Genomic DNA, 17,850 nt, shown 5'->3' on the forward strand with positions numbered 1-17,850 from the left:
TAGCATTATTTGGAAAAGAAATAAATCAGTTAAGGTGCCTTTTAACACTAAGAGGTTTTGTCTATGTCTGAGGAGCTTCAAAATTAACTGCTTTGCAATGAATGTGTAAGCATAAACTCTCTTCTAGATCTCTTTCTCCTCCCTCCCTCCCTTCAAGCTCATCACTCAAAGCGTACTCAAAGTGTCAGTCACCATCTCAGTCACTTCTGTTCCCAACCCTCAGTTTCCTCAGCCTAATCCAGCCTCAATTTCTCTGTTTGATCTTTCTCCCCTTGAAAAATCCATACTGCCTTGTGTCCACCTGTCACTCCTACAGCAGGTCCTGGTGTCACCTGACCTAACCAGGTAGTCCAGGCTCTCCCCTCTGCAAACCCCACGTTTTGCTTCGCACTGAAATGTTCAGTCCCATGCCAGGTGACTCCCATTCCCCTCCCTGGTTCCTCAGCAGCTTCCAGACACTCAGAACCCTCCACTCTGATGACCAGTCACACACCCTGACTCCTTGAACAGAATTATGTCTATTTCCTAAAACAAAATTGGTAGGAGACTGAATTGAGGATTCAGACTGGATGCAGTTTTAACTTTGTGATGCAATAAATCTTTCCCAAACTCATTTATTTAGCCATACAACATCTTTAAAGGCAAAATTTTGCACTTTAATACTCCATCCTAATTCTCTGCAGTATGCTGCTCTCAGGAAAACTGTGGCTGCAACATGTGGTAGAAAGAGCTTTCATAGTGTCACCCAAGGAGAAAACTTTGCATTCAGTTCCACCACACAGCTAAGCTGCTGCTGCTGGACCCAGATTTCATGGCTATATCCACAGCTATAAGCAGAGGAACAGAATAAAATCAATGATAACGCACTGATACATTGCTGTTTTCTGAAAAAGGGTTAAGAAAGGCAAACCTCAGAAAGTGGTGCTATGGTGGCTTTTGCTGAAGCAGCAGCCTGCAAAGAGCTTTGCATTCACTCCTGTGAAAAAGCCACAAAAGATTTGTGACTGAAAAGCCAGTTGCTGGAACCTCTTCTCTTCCCTGCTAGGCCACATGATCAAGTATCATGGTTAAGACATTTATTCTGTAAATGCAATTGTCTCATTCTCTGTAAACGTCTCATTCTCTGCTGACTTAATTTCCCATGTAAATAATGGAAGGAGAAAAGCAAAGCAAAGGCTGAGAAATGGAGTAGCCAGCCTCCTGTATTTAAAGCATGAAGATATGAATGCAGGGTAACAGAAAGTAAACCAGGCACAGTACATCTGTCCATGAATGTACTAACTGTACACAGTATTTCACAGTACACAGCTGAGACAAATTCTGCTTCTTGGCTTCAGCATATGTTTTTCTCAGTAAGGGTGTCAGGATCTGTCTCCCTTTCTTTCACCCCTGCCTTGGAAGTACATTCACTTGAAGAAAAATCAGCCATGAAAATAATTAGATTTTTTTTTTCCACAAAACTCATGATCAAAATACAAACTTTTCTTGAAGCTCATGTGTCATCTCAATGTTTTCCTCCTCAAGTGCACACCTGTTATTTCTGTTCAGAATTTTCTGATGGGCAAGAAAGATCACTTCACTTCCATAATGTCACAGAATCCTAGAATGGTTTGGTTTGGAAGTACCCTTTGCCTCACAGGACCTTCACCTACTGCAGCTGGGTCCCCAAAATGCAGTATGAATGGCAGACAATGAATGTCACCTAAATTGAGGAAATTAACTCTTCAAAGTGTAAGGAACACTAACAGATGTTCTCCATTTAAATGAGACCTTACCCATTTCTCCCCAGAAGAAAGGGTTAATTCCCCCTGTTGTACAGTTGTACACCAACAAGTTTTTTGGCCTGGAAAACAGAAAGAAGTATTATTTTGTGATATGAAGAAAAACTCCATTTCTTAGGGAAAGGATTACAAAATCAATCAATTTCAAGAAAATTCCTGGTTTAAAACCAAATAAATTTTGCATTTGTTGTTGTGGAACTAAACATGGATCACACTGGTTTTACTTCTTCCTTCAGCATAAGTCAAGAATTAATGGAAAAGTTTTCTTAACCTAAGCCTGCCTTGCCAAGGGTGTCAAATGATGTCATCAATACAGCATTCGTCTTACTGCACACTTGAAAACTGCACAGTTTTAATTTGGTGGATTTCTTAATAATGCTTTGAGGGGAAAGCTGGTGAGCTGCTCTTCAAGGTCCTTTTAGGCTGTTTATTTACCTTACTGGATGTAGCTCTACCCTCAGCTCAGAGGGCTTACTCTGTCTTTCAAAGTAAAACACTTCTTTTATTTGCCTGGGTTTGATTTCTCAGAGTTGCATAAACTTCCAGAATAGTTCATGTAGTTTATTCTTTGTACTCCTACCTAATGATTAAAGGCCAGCCCAGAGGTTCACAGGAAAAGACCTTAAATCTTTAATATCACTTCTACATACTCTTCTCAGCAATGCAAAGAAGGGAGATTTTTTAGATCATATAATATATAAGCCCATAATATATTTACATTGTGCAGTGTTTCCCAATGAAAACTCGAAGGGGTTTTTTACCAAGAAAACTCCAGAAGACACTTGAAAAGCAACTCAATCAAAAGGAGGCCCAAAAAAACCACTGCTGCAAAGCTCTTGGCCTTCAGAAGAGTGACTTCTGAGAGGCAAGAAACAGGTCTCACCTGCAGCTGTAGAGATTTCCTAACTCTAAACCCTGCCTTTATTGTGTCTACACTTTCAGTCCTTGCCCACCCACAGGGAGAAAACACCAACCAGAAAATCCATCAGCCAGCCTCTTGCACTGGTTTTTAATCAGCTCCTCATTCCCTTTAAAGTGCTGGTGCAGGAAGCAAATATTCCAGATGTGTGGCCAAAGAGGAATGCTACAAAGAGGGATGTCCTCCCACCTGTGCACAGCTGTGTACCACCCAGCTGCCAGAGTCAGGTTGATGGCAACGTCGACAGGAATCATGTCTGCCACCGCTTCGTTGTTGGCGATGACGGTCCGCAGGATCCCTTTGCCTGCCTGTGGGACACAGGGAGACAGGGAAACAGTCACCCACTTCAGACTGGGCTGAAATTTAACTGGCAGGACTCCAGCAGTGTGCACTGGGCACAGGCCAGCACCGTAGCCAGTTTTTTCTGCTGCAGCTTATTTGGTTTCTGTGACAACAAAGATGGATCTCCTGTGGAGCCCACTATTCTGCATTTTCAGAGGATGCCTGCAAACATGATGATGTCTGTGCTGTGTACAAGAAAAGCTGGGACTCTTAATTTAACTCAAAATGAAAGAAAGACCTAAGGAAAGAAATGTATCTGAATTTGCTGCTGTAAAGTTCCCAGTGATGGCTGGAAGTTACATTTTTCTTAAATGACACAGGCAGACAGAGGTCTGAGTGTCCCTCAGAGACTGCAGTCACTTTGCACATGACACCAGAAGGATTTTGGAAAAGTTGACTACCTTTCCTTTGGATGTATTCACACTCTCCTCTTTTCCAAAGCTGTCTGTTAAGCACAAAGATACAAAGGATGGCCCCTGCCTTGAAAAACACATCACCCACCAAAACTCAGTAAAAGGAATCAGTGCAAATATGAAATACTGACAACCAAAAAGAAGAAATATGCAAGAACAAAAAATGTTCACCTTGCTTTGGCTGGAAGTGCATTCTCAGGGGATCAGGCACCCCAAATTATATACATTTAACCTGAATGTTTATCAAAGGATTTCCATGACGACCAATCAGGCTTTGGAGGTTCCACAGGAGAGACATGGCAATAGAATGGCAGACTGCATCAGAGAGGACAAAGCAAAATGCAGAAACGTGGGGGTGAAATGGGGTGAAGGCACTTTACTTGGTGCGTCACACATGAGGGCTGAACAGAGCACATAAGAGAAGAAGCCCCACACGGCAGAGTCAAGGTTGTATTCAAGTTATTTCTCATGTGGGAAACAATGAAATGAAGCTGAGGAGCCAGGGGAAAAGCTGAGAGGATAAAAGTGAAGCAAGGAAGGATACAAGGTCTTGTAATCTAGATCTGTGCAAAAGCAGAGGGAAGGACTTAGTGAAGTGATGGATCTGCTACAGATCCATGAATATTTAAAAGTTAGGGCAAAGGAAACATTATAGCTTTTCTTAAATGATTTTCATACAATCTGGAACTCCAATTTCATTATAAAATAGATTAATTTTTTCTACAGCAACTAAACAGGAAGTGCCTAGCTGTGGAAAACCCCTTGCCTGAAGTCTGAGGAGAGAAAAAAAATCATTAAAGAAGCATTTAAGACTTGCAAAACACATGCCATTGTCTAATGGTCACTGGTGGATTTTAAGGGACACTGTATTCCCTCTCTGGGAGGTATTTATCTTTTGGGGTCTTTTTGGTGGCTGTTCTCATTCTCCTTTCCCCTTCTGCAATGAAATATGTTTGTTGCATTTCACAGCTTGAAAGTAAGGGAATACCACTTCTGACTGATTTAATTTTCAGGAACTAGGACTTCTGAGCAGTCCTATCTCATCCTCGGTGCATCTGGCAGAGGGATCACATACTCTGAAATGGACAACAGCGCAAGATTCCCCATATGGCTCACTCCATCCTCCTCAAACCTGTGTCACACATCGAATTCTGCTGCCCTAAGCTGAACTATGGTTAGGCTCAGGCACTAAAACTACAACTTTCAACATCACTATGATTTTCTTTGAGTTCTTACTACTGGCTTTATTCAACAGGAAAAAAAGGCAGAAAGAAACAAAGGAAGAAACCAAGCTCAGCTCTGAATTTTCCACTGCGATGAACATGTGCCCACTAGAGACCACTGTGTGATCAACTATCACATTTTCACACTAAAGACCTTTCTGAGCTCTTCAAAATCAGGATGTTTGATGGGTCTGCTGCAAAATGTGTTCAGAGCAGCATGTGATGGTCATACACACATGAATGATTTCAAGATTTCTTACATTTTGTATTTAACAAAGGTTGGGGTTTAAGTGTTTTAGGCTACTTTTTACATTGAAAATGGTTCAGTGGTACTTCCATCAGGTATCAGTGGTACTTCCATCAGGTATGGCTTGGTTTCTACTTATAGATGCTGACATTCTTCTCTTTAGAGAAACAGAAGCTACTGCAAAGTGAAGCCTCCAAAATAATTTCCTGGTCAGACTGATGTTTCTGGACAGCCTCTCAGCTGAGGTGCTTGGGGGCCAGCCACTGTCCAGACCACAAATTAAACCAGTTGTGCCCTACAGCTTCACTGCCTTGCAGGGAGGAAGGTCACTGCATGTAGAAGGGAACAGCGAGACAAAACGCCTTAATTACACTCCAGCAGAAATGTAATTAATTTAATTTTGTTCCTCAATCAACAAACACAGCTCCCCACAACAGCTGGAGCAACTGTAGGCAAAAGGAACATAATTAGATTATCAAAAATAACTTGGACTCCCATATTTCATGAATATTTAAAATAAATGTGTCTATTTATGGAATTAAATGATCGGACTCAAACACTGCAACTGAGGAAAAAAGTCTTTGCAAGATTTGGAGTGCAGATTCTGCCCAAGTGACATCAAAGATCATCTGAACCAAATCTGAATCTGGGGGATGTTCTCCCTATAAGATGAGTTTGCCTTGAAGTTCAAAGTGAGTATTTTGATACTCCAAATGCACAAAACCAAACCACCAACACCACCTCCCTTTTGCTTTTTTCAACACTTCATTAAAGCAAATAAAGCTACTCATCTAATAATCACAGTTTAAAAAACATTTGGCCAGGAGAGCTGGTTGACACAACTTTCAGGTAATCAAAAACACTCAGATGTTTAAGGATTCATTTTCAAACAACTCACCACATTCAAGCACATTAATTAATGTAATTATTAATTCCCCTCCTTCCCAAGGAAAAAGTCAGTAATTTGTGAACAAAAACTGAATGCCTCTGGAATGCAGAGACGGGGTTCAGATGAAAGCATTATTTGTCCTGTGCATTCCCTAACTGTAACAGTTTCTATTTATGCTCTACTTCAGATATAAATGAGTTTTTTTTACAAGATCATATCTGAATTTTATTCTGCTCTCCTATGATTGCAGACCACTAATCCTTTTATACACTGCACCAGGCTGATTAGAACATAGTTTTGACAAAGTAATGAAGTTGGACAACTCATACATGAACATACATATCTGCCAAGAGCTATACAGTATTATGGATTGACAGAGAGACCTAAGGCAGCGATTTTAGCTCAGAAAAAAAAGAAATTGTAAGGCAGGAGAAAAGGTATGCAACTTTACTCTTTTCAGGTATTAATAGTAATGATTATTTTCATCTTACAGGGAATATTTTATCAAGTTAGGAAAAAATACAATGAATCATCAATGTGACTGGCAGAGTCTGAATCAATGATACATAGGTGTAGTCTGTACAGGGAAAAATCTTGTACAAAGCAGTGGCAAGTGGGAGCCAGAATCTTTGGTATTGTGGAGGGATAACAAGGTACAGCAGTGGATTTGGAAACAATACACACAGAGACAAATGGAACTGCTCCCTTGTATTGACAGTGTGGTAACCTGGCCTGGAAGATAAAGTTGTGTTAAAAGACTCAAGCTGTGATACCCATGCATTACCCTCATGTCAAGGATACATCTTTTGCCTTTTCTTTGAAAATTTGGCTAAATGTGTCCAAACCTTTAGATTTTTTTGAGTTTTTAGGAACTGCAATTCACATTTTAGTGAACCAGCAACATGAATACTCTCTCAATGTCCTTTTTTTGAGCTCAATACAAACAGACCATCCTCCGGCTGACAAACGCGTGGCCAAGTGTGGGACATCTTTCTCCCAGACTCAGAAAACTCCTGTGGCCCTTGACTGCACACAGTTTCTAAGTGAACAGCAATCAGAATTTCTATTTTAGTAACAAACTCTGCTTTAAGGGAGCTTAAATAGTAACCAGACATACCGCAATAAATATTCCACTGGTCCCATTGAAGTTGTCAATCCAACCCTGTGGAAAAGGAGAATGATTAGTGTTCCCTTCAATGATATGTTGCTTACACAGGCTTCTAAATTATGACAGTAGTATGGTGTAGACAAAGAAGCAAGAAGACACCAGTTTAGATGGATGCAGGCTCATCTGGGACAGCTGCCAGGATGCCAACTAGTACCAGGGGATGCATTGTCTGCAATTTACACATCAACAGAATCTAAGTTTATTCTTGGAAACCACTTCTTTCCTATTCCCTGGCCTCAGGAATAAAATCTGGCTTTAAACACCACAGTGTCTTGGTGCTGCCACATTTGCTGAAAACAGCCGGAGTAATATTTTGACAATATACATGTCACATGTATACTTTGACAAATAACATGAAGCTATCACCAAGAGTGATTTGGTCACTGCAGCTAATTTCTAAAGGAAGGAAGAAAAAAACCCCCAAAACCAAACCAAACCATACCATTCATTTTGAATCCCATCCTACTTTAGGTCAGGTAAGCTGCCACTTGTGGGAGCTGGAGATCAGAGCAGTGATGAGCTGTTTGACCTGGAACAGGTTGTGACAGCAAACAGAACTCTCTGTTTCTCCAAGATGGGGAGGTTGGCCCAGAGCCTTGGCTGTATCTCAGCCATCTCTGGCACACTTCAGGCTGCATGAAAGTCAAAGGTGACTTTGTGCTGCCTTTCCAATTTGGCTGCAATGTTAGGGCACATAATTCCTATCAGTATATTCACCTTAATGAATTATCTCATTCCAAAGTACGGCTGCATTTAATTACTGAGTGCCTGGCATTTGTACCTCAACCAGAATGCACCAGGAGTACAACCAACCCTCAGATCCCATGTTTTGAGCATAGAAACTCCCCTGGTGTGCCTGACAATCAGTTGCAAGCCCAGCATTCTGCACCATAACTATCCCAGCTCTTGTTATTATTGTTTAAATGCAGTCTTCTCACAGGAGTTCCTCCTCAAGATGCTGAAGAAGGCTTGCTGTTCTACCCCAGCACAGGATCTTCACCTTTTCCATACATTTTCCTATGAACTTGACACCTGTTTCTCAAGACACTGCTACAAGGAGAGACAGATTCCTGACAGTACCACAGTTCCAGCTACATCCAAAGGCTCTCAGTATGGAATTGTATATTCAGGCTTACTGGGAAAGGCTCATGCCAGCTGGCTCCCACGATGGATGGCCTGATGATAGCAATGTTCAAGTTTCCTTTCTCTTGCTGAATCAGGTACTCTGACAAGGCTTTGGTGTAGGTGTAAGTGTTGGGCCACTCCCCAAGGAGCTTGGGTGTGATGTCTTGAATGATGGATTCATCCAACCACCTACAGGAAACAAGAACACCATCATCCACCGCGCAGGGAGAGAAAAATATTTGGGCAAAGCAGACCAGTGAGACAGGAATCCTCACCTGAAACAGAGGATAAACCAGCCAAAGCTATTTAAGATTTGGATTTAAAATAGTTCAGTGGGAGAAGGCTACTTTGTCTTCAAGATGCAAAATAAACCCTGAGCTTCATGCCACAATGTCCAGCTCCAATAAAGGTACCTCTACAAACTTCCTTCAGAGCAATCTCTTGCTTGATTAATGTTTCACTTCAATCTGTAACATAAATATTGCCAGGGTCTACAGCCTGATGGAGCCCTCCAGCCTAGGAATCCAGCAGTGCTCATCCTTAGCCAACACAGTCCCTGTACACTCCCAAATATATTTCTGGATATTCCGGGTAACCTAGAGTTAAGGCAAGTTGTGTAACAAGACGGAGGTCTTAAAAGCTGGAACGATGTCCTACAGAGATATTATTCCAACAGTGGATTTCCACCATTAGCAGTGTTAGATATTCCTTCTACCAGGCTTTCCACAGGTTTGTTCACACAGGAAACTGCTGGTGTTTAAAAAAAACCAACCAAAACCAAATCACCAGAAAAACCCAGAAGAACTCTTCCAAGTTGTTTTTTTATTTTTTGAAGACATTCAAGTACCTAATCCATCAGAAGCAGTTCTGCAGATAGCTTTTAAAAAGCAGCCCTTATCACAGTGGAGCTGCAGGAAAGGCCTAACGCCCAAAGGCTCTTCCCTGGCACAGCACCAGGACCTCACAGGTCCTGCCAGCACCTGGGTCTAAAGGACAAGAACTGGCTGTGCTTCCAAAGCCCTCACTGCCAGTCCCTGACAGGCTCCCAGCAGCCTGGTGTTACACCACAGAATCAAGGATTAGCTCCTACAATCCAATTTGTAATTAAGTCAACGAACTTAGAGTTCAGTCTGAAAGGGTGGACTCTTCCCAGGGGCACTGCAAGGATACTGCTTCCTGCAGATCCTCACTTCACCCCTCCTTGTCTTGAATTTCAGAAAAAGGCAGAGGGTCAAGGGGAGAGAAATACAATGCTGGCTGTCACACCTGAAAAACTTCTTGATTCTGTCAACCCTTCAAAGACATGGTGGCCCAGGTGGCCCAGCACTTTTCAGATGGCTCTCATTGGGCACAGATGGGAAATTGTTGTATGAGAGAGCACTGATTCACAGGGGAGGGCTGGATGCAGCAAATCTCTCAGTTTTGGAATGCGTTAAAAATCTGAAAATTTTTAGTATATAGGATTTTTTTCTTTAAATAAAAAAGCCCTATGGAGGCATAAACACCTTCCTTTGCAAGCCTGGCCCTGCGCTGCAGAAACAAGACAGAAGAAAGCATTTAAACGTAAAATATGAACTAGGCAGAGGTTACAAGCAGCACATAATATTGACATGATTTGCAAAGCCGCTTAGGCAGCCACTGAACCTCAGGCTCTCAGCTAAACTGCTATTGTTTGAATCAGTGGAGTAGCTAATTACCAGCCTACCAAAAGGAGATGGCTATTTCTGCAGAGCCTGGAGGAACACTAAGTTCATTTGGGAATTTGGGTTAAGCTGTGTGCAAGTCTTTTTCCCCTTTTCTTTTTTTTTCTTAATTTTCATAATAGAGGATTGCAGGATCGCATTCTCACAGAGCAGACAGGTGCAGAAGTACAAGCAGAAGCAATTTCCCCTCACCCTCATCCTTCCAGAGAGCAACTGCATCACCTGAGGCCCTGTCCCAAGGGTACCAGCTTGCCAGGTGATTTGATTGACCAAAATTCCCATAAGGGAAGCTGAGCTGACACTTCAGCAAGGAGAACTGCTCTGTGACCTACTTGGAAGATTCTGGAATGCTAACTCACAAAAGCTGCTGCTTCGGCTCACTGCTGCATTTACCCCTTCCTAGCAAATGATGCAAATTAAACAACTAATAACTTCTCCATTATATGCACCAAATTATTCTGCCACAGGAAAACACAACTTTCTGTGTTGATGGCTTTGCATTAATAAGACTCTTTCTTGTAAGCAATGATGGATTTATATTTTCTGCAATAACCAACCAACATCTTCAGCCAAGACTTTGCTGTGTTCCTTACCTCAGCACACCCTTCAAAGCTGATTTCCCTCAGCTTTAGATTAAGGCAAACCATGCTTGATCCAGCAGATTATATGTTTCCCCTATTGGCCTGGCAGCACTTAGAAGTGTGACTTTTGGTTTACATAGCTTAAGCCTCAGGGTTTACTTGCAGGCTAAATATCAGAATACTGAAACAGCAAGATGTAACAGGAAGATAAAAGCTGAAAAACGAACTGGGAGTCCTCCTTGAGATTTCAAGTGAATAAGCATGTATCAAGTGCATGGCCAAAAGCACAGTTAAATGGATCTCTTATTGCATCCAGTTGTTCAATTATCCCTCTCAAAGCACTTGCAGAGCAGCACCTTAAGACAAGGCTTGGCTGTGAAGGGAATCATCCACAGCTGGCTGATGCAAAACATAATCTGTATTTCTCCCCATTTTTGAAGGTAGTTTATATTGCTTTGTCTACTTCCCTTCCCTCCCTTTCAAAGGTAAAATTCTGATATTTTTTACTCCTCTCTCTGAAACCTTCTGTACCCAGATATCCACACACTACTTCTTTCACTTAGACAGCAAATATTAAAGGTGCATCTCAAACATCATCCTCTCTGCAGTATTTTCAAGCTAAGATACTTAAATTCTTAGTGTTTTATATGACGCAGATCAAGTAACAACCTCTGAGGTAGCCATGCCCTTCTCCACACTTCTGACTATCAATCACACCTGTGCTGCGGTCTTTTTTTGAATCTGAGCCATCAACACTAATTGTTTTCAGAGCTGCAAGTGATGGTAAGCTTTTTGGGACTATGAAATAGAGTATTAACAGTGATGAACATCAAAGGACAAAAAACTGAGTCAGTGGGCAAAAAGATGACAGAGCAGCTTCACTTTTAGGGAAAAGCAGTCTATCAGAACTGGTGTTAGAGGTGGCTAAGCTCAGAACTGGCAACTGTAGCTCAGCAAAGGCTCTTGAATCACAGCTGACAGCTCTGAAACCTCCATGTCAGTAAGCAGCAGCAGACAAAAAATCAGTGAAATGCTGGCCATCATCAGAGAATCATGAGAATGAGACCAGTGGTGTAATTTTGAAGCTATGTGAGCGACCACACCTTGACTGCATGAAGTTCTGTCTGACCCCCACACCTCAGGGAGCGAGTAGAGGTAAAGAACAGGTAGAGAGGAAGGACAACTAACATCAGCACAAAGATAGAGCCATCAGCACATGAGGAGACATTAAAAAGGCTGAGACTCTTCTGTGAGGGGAACAGAAAAGAGTATCCAGGCTGGTGTAGTTACCCTAAATAGCATCTCTCAGTGACACTCCTGAGGTAAAGATACTGAGCCAGGGAGCCCATTGCTCTAAAGCACTAAGATATTTCTCAAGTTTTTATCATGCTCCACTTACTGAATAAATGATAAATGATTGATGACTACTAGCTGGAAGTAAACATACCCAAGAATATGGGCTACTAGAGAAATTAAAATAGGAAAAATAGTTTGTACTAACTTTCCTGGAGTAGTGTTTAGACAGTTAAAGTATTTCTAAAGTCAAGCTTTTTTTATAAAAAAAAATAAAAACATTTTAAAAAGGCAGCAGTTCTCTTAGTGGGCATTAATCAATTTCATCTTCCATTACCCTAAATCAAGAAGAATAAAGATTTTATACCAGCTCTTTGGGTTAATAGATCACAGATCAGTTGCTTATATCACCCCTAAAAAATTAATGAAAACACAGTAACAGTTGTGGGAAAATTATTTTAAGGAGAATGTCTCCTGGGACCTTTATCATCTAATTTTGTTATTCTTTCTCATTATTCTTTATTTTGGTAAATTCAGCTAATCAAGATTTTTTTGTTGTTTCATCAAAGCCCTGTATTCCTGTCCAGGTTGAGAGGACATAGCCTCATGCTGTGCCAGGAGAGGTGGAAATCAGGAAGATTTTCTTCACTGAAAAGGTGGCCAGGCATCGGAAGGGGTTGCCCAAGGACGTGGTGGTGTCACCAATCCTGTAAATGTTCAAAACCCCACTGTATGTTGCATTCTGTGCTCTGTTTTTGTTGACAAGGTGATGATCAGTCAAACCTTGTACGTGGTGATCTTAGAGGTCTTTTCCAACCTAAATGATTCACACTGAACTGTCTAAAATAGCCTGTTTCTTACTCATCCCCATATAACTCCAGTTAAATACCACAGGATTTCTGAAAGAAGTGGAAACAACATTGGGAAGCTGAAAAGATAAAAGAAATAAGGTTTACAAAAAAAATCAGTTCTTACTAAGGCAGCAGCAGAGCTGAGTGTTACAGAAAGCAGCAACTTCACTCCTGGCAGAAAATACCCTCCTGCAGAACTTTAAATACTCTCATGAAATCAGAGTCTTTAAAAAAACACAAAGAAACAGCAGTAACAACACCTCTGAACAGAAATTCCACCCAATTCTGTGAACAGCTTCCAGGTCTGCTGCAGGATGAAGGGAAGCCAGCACTGGAAGGGCCAATGCAGTTCCTACTTACTCTACTAAATCAAAGAGCTTCTGGGGCTCGGCTGGGGGTGGGTAAATGATCTCCTCGATGCACTTCCGGACGCAGTTTGCATAGGCAGTGGAGATGTGGATGAAGGCCTCGAGATTCTGCATCTGCCGGGCCAGCTCGAGGAGCCGCTGTGTGCCCATCACGTTCAGCTGCAGGGCATGTCTAAGGAACGCAGGGGAAACAAGCAAAAGGCATTTCACTGCAAAAAACATATGAAGGCTGAGCCTTATCCAAACCTCATCATGGAAAGGGAAGTCAGGGAGGAGCAGGGGACACGGCGGAGCAGAAAATGTCAGTGAAATGCAAATGTGAAACCAGCTTTGAAAGCAATGCTGTTGGATTCGCTGTTCTGAACACTGAATGTCTCTCAAGTATTTTTACTCAATTTGAAAGGGTGACAAGTAAGACTTCACTAACATCTCTAAATGTGACATGTTGGCCACCCGTCCCTGGAACATGTATTTCTAACCCCTCTTGGTTAGAAACGGCACTACGGTTCCTATGGCACATGTTCTCTGGACCACTGCTAAACCAGATGAACACATGGTTTCAGAAAGCAGAAAAGGGTCCTTGGGCCCAAAAAAGCCCAGATTCATAGCATTATAGAATGACCTGGCTTGGAAGGGACTTCAAAGATCATCTAGTTCCACTCCCTGCCATGGGCAGGGACACCTTCCACCAGACCAGCTTGCTCAGAGCCCCATCCAACCTGGCCTTGGACACTTCCACAGATGGGACATCTACAACTGCTCTGGGAAACCTGTGCCAAGGCCTCACAACCCTTACAGCAAGGAATCTCCTCCTAATATCTAATATAAACACACTCTCATTTAGTTTAAAGCTGCTCATAATCAAAGAAGACAGAATTAGGAATAACAGCTTAAGTTCCTAAGCAATGGAGACAAGAACTGATAAGCGTAAGAGAAAGAATGTCCTGGTTAGCAAGGCTGACCTTCATGCACTCAGCATAGCTAGTTGTCCTAGAGACAATCTGCAATAGATCAGCCAGCAGACTCTGTTGCATGCTTTGTACTGGAATAGAGACACTTTGCCTCCCAGAAGGGAGAAAGCTCAGGAATATGCAATCAGCTCAGTCCAGGAGTAGAAGCTTTCAAAGACATATACAATGTTAGGAATTATGCCATCAAGCACAGCGTATGCTAAAAAAACTTAATTATGTTGAAGAGAAAATGTGAAAGTCCAAAGGAATGAAAACATCAGCTGAAGAGTACAATCAATATTTGGATCACTCTATCTAAAGCTAGAGATACTTTTCCTTTTACACAATGTTATTAAAGGAAAGCATTTTCTGTAGATTTCTATTTTCTCCTGCCCTTCTAGCAGGATGAATATTTCTACTTGAATAACCCTTCAGACAAAAGTTACTTTTCCATGCACATTTCTGTTTGACTGCATCCCTTCAGAGAAGTGGAGAACAGAACTGTGCTCATAATATGGGCCTAGGACAGATTACTGCTGAATTGCTCAGAGCTCCTTTAGGCTTCAAAGGGAGTATCATCTAACCCTAGTGGTTTGCTATTTGTTTTGTCATTATTTTTGTCATTATGTCTTTATTTTTTTTTTCTGTTTCTGTTAAAACAGCATCTATTAATGTTTTAATATAGCACAATTTCTGAGATTTCTGCCCTCAAGAATTCCCATCTGGAGAACTCCCTAAATATACTGCATGTTGATGCCAATAATTCATTTAGTGTCTCCATTGCTACTTTTCCAGTATCTTCACAGCAATGCTTTTGCTCCTTCCTTATCTAGTGGTTTTATATATTCTGCTGTAATCTCGGAGCTTCTGCCATGTTGAAAAAATAATTTTATTTGTGTCGTCATCAAGTTGCTGCTTGAAATTCTTAACTGAGCAGCAATATTGTGCTTTCACAGTTGCTAAAACTTTTATCCATCTGATATATTTTATTATTCAGTCAGGAATAATTTGAGTTGAAGAACTTCTCATACTTTGCCTTCTAATCATCATTTTCCTTGTTAGAGAGATTCTGACAGATCACATACAATCAGTCTTTAAATAGTATCTACACTGCCTGCAAGCTGATGACCTTTTAAACTTTTAACTTCTTTCTAGCTATCCTCCCTATTAAAAGTATGGTTTCCTTGTGATGTTTCATGCCACTGAGACTTATTTTTAAAGTGGGTTTATTTGTGCATTGATTTAAGTACATTTATGGCTACTTACATATTGGCTCAAGATTATATCAAGAGCTGCTTCCTTTCTGGTGTTTCTCCAATTAGTTGTCCTAAAATGCAAATATTTATGGGGGACATAGTGGATATCTCCTTAGCCCATGAGCAAATAAAGATTGATATTACAAATTGTGTTTTCTACTATCACAGCTTTAGTGTTTTTCAAAAGAAATATGAGGATCTGTCAACACAGATCATCCATCTCTGCTGAACTGGACAATGGGCACTTACACATTTAAGCTTGTTTCAGTGGCATATTTCTGCTGTTTTTACTTAATGGAAAAGCCTGCCTGGACAGGCACTCCCAAGGGAACTCCTTCAGAAACCTAGAAACCTAGCACTTATTGTAAACAGTTAATCACAATGAGAGCTGGGTGTTTTAAAGGTTGTGATGGGCTGTTTTTTCAAACCGCAGCTCATTTCCCTCTCCAGCTACTCAATGACAAAGAAAGGCCATTAACAACACCAGCTTTAGAGACAGACACAACACCGTTTCACTTCAAGCTGTCTCCAGCTCTGGCAAAACATCTCCCTGATGGCCTAAAGCACCTGTTTCCCCACTCCAGTTTTAGGTCATACTTAACTCCCTTATAGTATTACTACCCAATCCTGTAGTTCTTCCTTCTGTTCCCATGGGACTGTGCCAAGACAGCTCCCAGAGCATACCCCCTGCATATTCAGCACAGAACCACAGGGAGCACAAACATGGAAGTGGGAAATTAGCAGTGCAGCCATGCAAGGGATGCTCTGGACAGTGCCATGGTGCACCCTGGATCACACTCAGCAAACACAGAAAAGCAGGACGTACTTGAGGGGTTCGTCAAAGCGAACTGTGGCTGCACAGTGGAAGACAACATTGACCCGGGTCAGAAGCTCCTCCTCGTCTTCAGCACTGATGGCCAGCTTGGGCTGAGTGAGTTCAGCATTAATAGGCTTAATCTTCTCATGGAAATTAGGGCAATCTTCTCGGACCCTGTCAAAGACCTTGAAGCACAAACAGAGAGAGATCAGGTACAGAATTAGGCTGCTGAGATCGCTTTGATTAGCAGCCAGTCTAATTACATCAATCAATGCAACTGGCACAAAAAAGAATTCCTGTTTGGAGGGATACAGGTGAGATGATAAAATAGTCCATTCACTTGTTCCCTCCCAAGGGAAACAGAACAAAAATATGGGGGTAATGCACTGCTCTGAAGAGATTAATGAATCTTCTCTGCCACCACTCATTTCCTCAGACAGCCACCAAAATTCCTCTGCATCCACATCTCCTGCAACCACTTGCTACTTGACCTCAAGGGCTGCCCATAGGGCCAAAACAGGAGCTGAAGAGCAGGAGGGCAGAGTATGCAGTGGGAAAACCTGTGCAGCTTTAGACTCAGGCTAGATGGTTCTACAAAGGACTTGCGGTGAGGAAAGGAACTGGGCACAGTCTTGCTCCTCCCTCCTCCTCTCTTCCTTTGCTGCTCCTTGTCTACCGTCACTCTTCGTTCATGTCAGAGGAGTCCAGGATCTGCTTTTTGGGATGGATGGGGCATCTCAGTAATCTCCACTGCTGAAGCTGCTGAGTGCCACCAGCACTTTTGCAAAACTGAACATGTGTGCAACTGGTTGGCCTCTCAAGCTGTCTTCCAGCCCTTTTTTTCCTACAAGTATAATCCATAGATCATATGACTCCAAGACACATTTCTGCATAATTATACTTGAGCCATTTCAACTGAATTAATAGAAACTGTTAAGTACAAAAAAGATTCTTCCTTTTTTTTTTTTTTTTTGGGGGGGGGAAGAGATGTGGGGGTTGGAGTGAAGTGGCATGTCATTTCTACCTAGAATCAATAGAATGGAACGGCTGTGGGATCTGAAGCAGCATAATCTAGATTCCAAAGGATAATCACACCTCCAAGGTAACAAGTCTACCGACAGGAACACCTAATACTGAGAGAGATTATTGAGGGATGCAAAGGATGAATCACGCCACCTTTGGACACCTTTAAGAGCTGTCTAGGTAAGAAGTGCCAGGAAAGGGAGGGAACAGCTGAACCTGCCTTGGGGCAGGAGGATGGACCAGCTGACTTTTCAGTAGCTCTGTGTTTTTGGGCTGTCTCCCCTCCACTGTAGCCTACACACCAGTAACACCGAGTTTGGAAATACCTTCACTACCATGTCCTCTATTTTTCTTAGAGTTTCTTCTGCCTTTGATGTGCCCAGTGCTTATGTATGAGCAGAAATTGTGTGACATAAATTCAACATACTAAGAGACATGTGAAAGATTAAATTGATCCTAATAGCAGTATTTTTTTGTCTGTTTGTTTGACTAAAGGATTATCATCTTTCTGCTTATCTGACAAGTAGATCTAGATAAACCTTGAGGTTCTTAGGGATAAAGAGGTGATAAAACAATCATTAGCCTTCCCCATTATGCACCACACTCTGTACTTATTTTAAATTCCCACACAGCTGCACATCCTTTATAAACACAAAACTTTAGCCCAAGTTAGGACAAGACAAAGCCATTTCACTGTTCTCAGCTGCACTTGAGTGCACACATCTTTCATCAGTGTGTCTAGGCCAGAAAATAGATCTCTAGAGTTATTCATGGGGAAAGGTGTTGGTGAGAGCTGGCTGGACTGTAGGAACTGAATTCCCAGGCACCAACAGTCCTAATGTCTGCATGTTTTCTAATAAGATGCTACGCTGGCTCTCCAAATATGCATCATCTCCTGAGA

At 41.8% G+C, this 17,850-nt stretch overlaps 1 protein-coding gene across 4 annotated transcripts in view; it reads right to left on the reverse strand.

The window, feature by feature from the left end:
* LOC102110477 (fatty acyl-CoA reductase 1-like) overlaps nt 1-17,850 on the reverse strand; it is a 119,995-nt gene that overhangs the window by 12,276 nt on the left and 89,869 nt on the right. For all 4 annotated transcript variants that reach the window (XM_005532687.3, XM_088055493.1, XM_088055491.1 and 1 more), the window contains 6 exons: nt 15,936-16,111; nt 12,896-13,075; nt 8,119-8,296; nt 6,932-6,976; nt 2,890-3,008; nt 1,776-1,843 (listed from right to left, as the gene is read on the reverse strand). In XM_005532687.3, coding sequence (XP_005532744.1) covers nt 1,776-1,843; nt 2,890-3,008; nt 6,932-6,976; nt 8,119-8,296; nt 12,896-13,075; nt 15,936-16,111 — 766 coding nt within the window. The remainder of the gene's footprint in view (nt 1-1,775; nt 1,844-2,889; nt 3,009-6,931; nt 6,977-8,118; nt 8,297-12,895; nt 13,076-15,935; nt 16,112-17,850) is intronic.

Source organism: Pseudopodoces humilis, chromosome 5 (genome assembly GCF_049639895.1).
Source record: "Pseudopodoces humilis isolate 2021_Gansu_Grassland_sample_001 chromosome 5, ASM4963989v1, whole genome shotgun sequence".
Lineage (NCBI taxonomy): Eukaryota > Metazoa > Chordata > Aves > Passeriformes > Paridae > Pseudopodoces > Pseudopodoces humilis.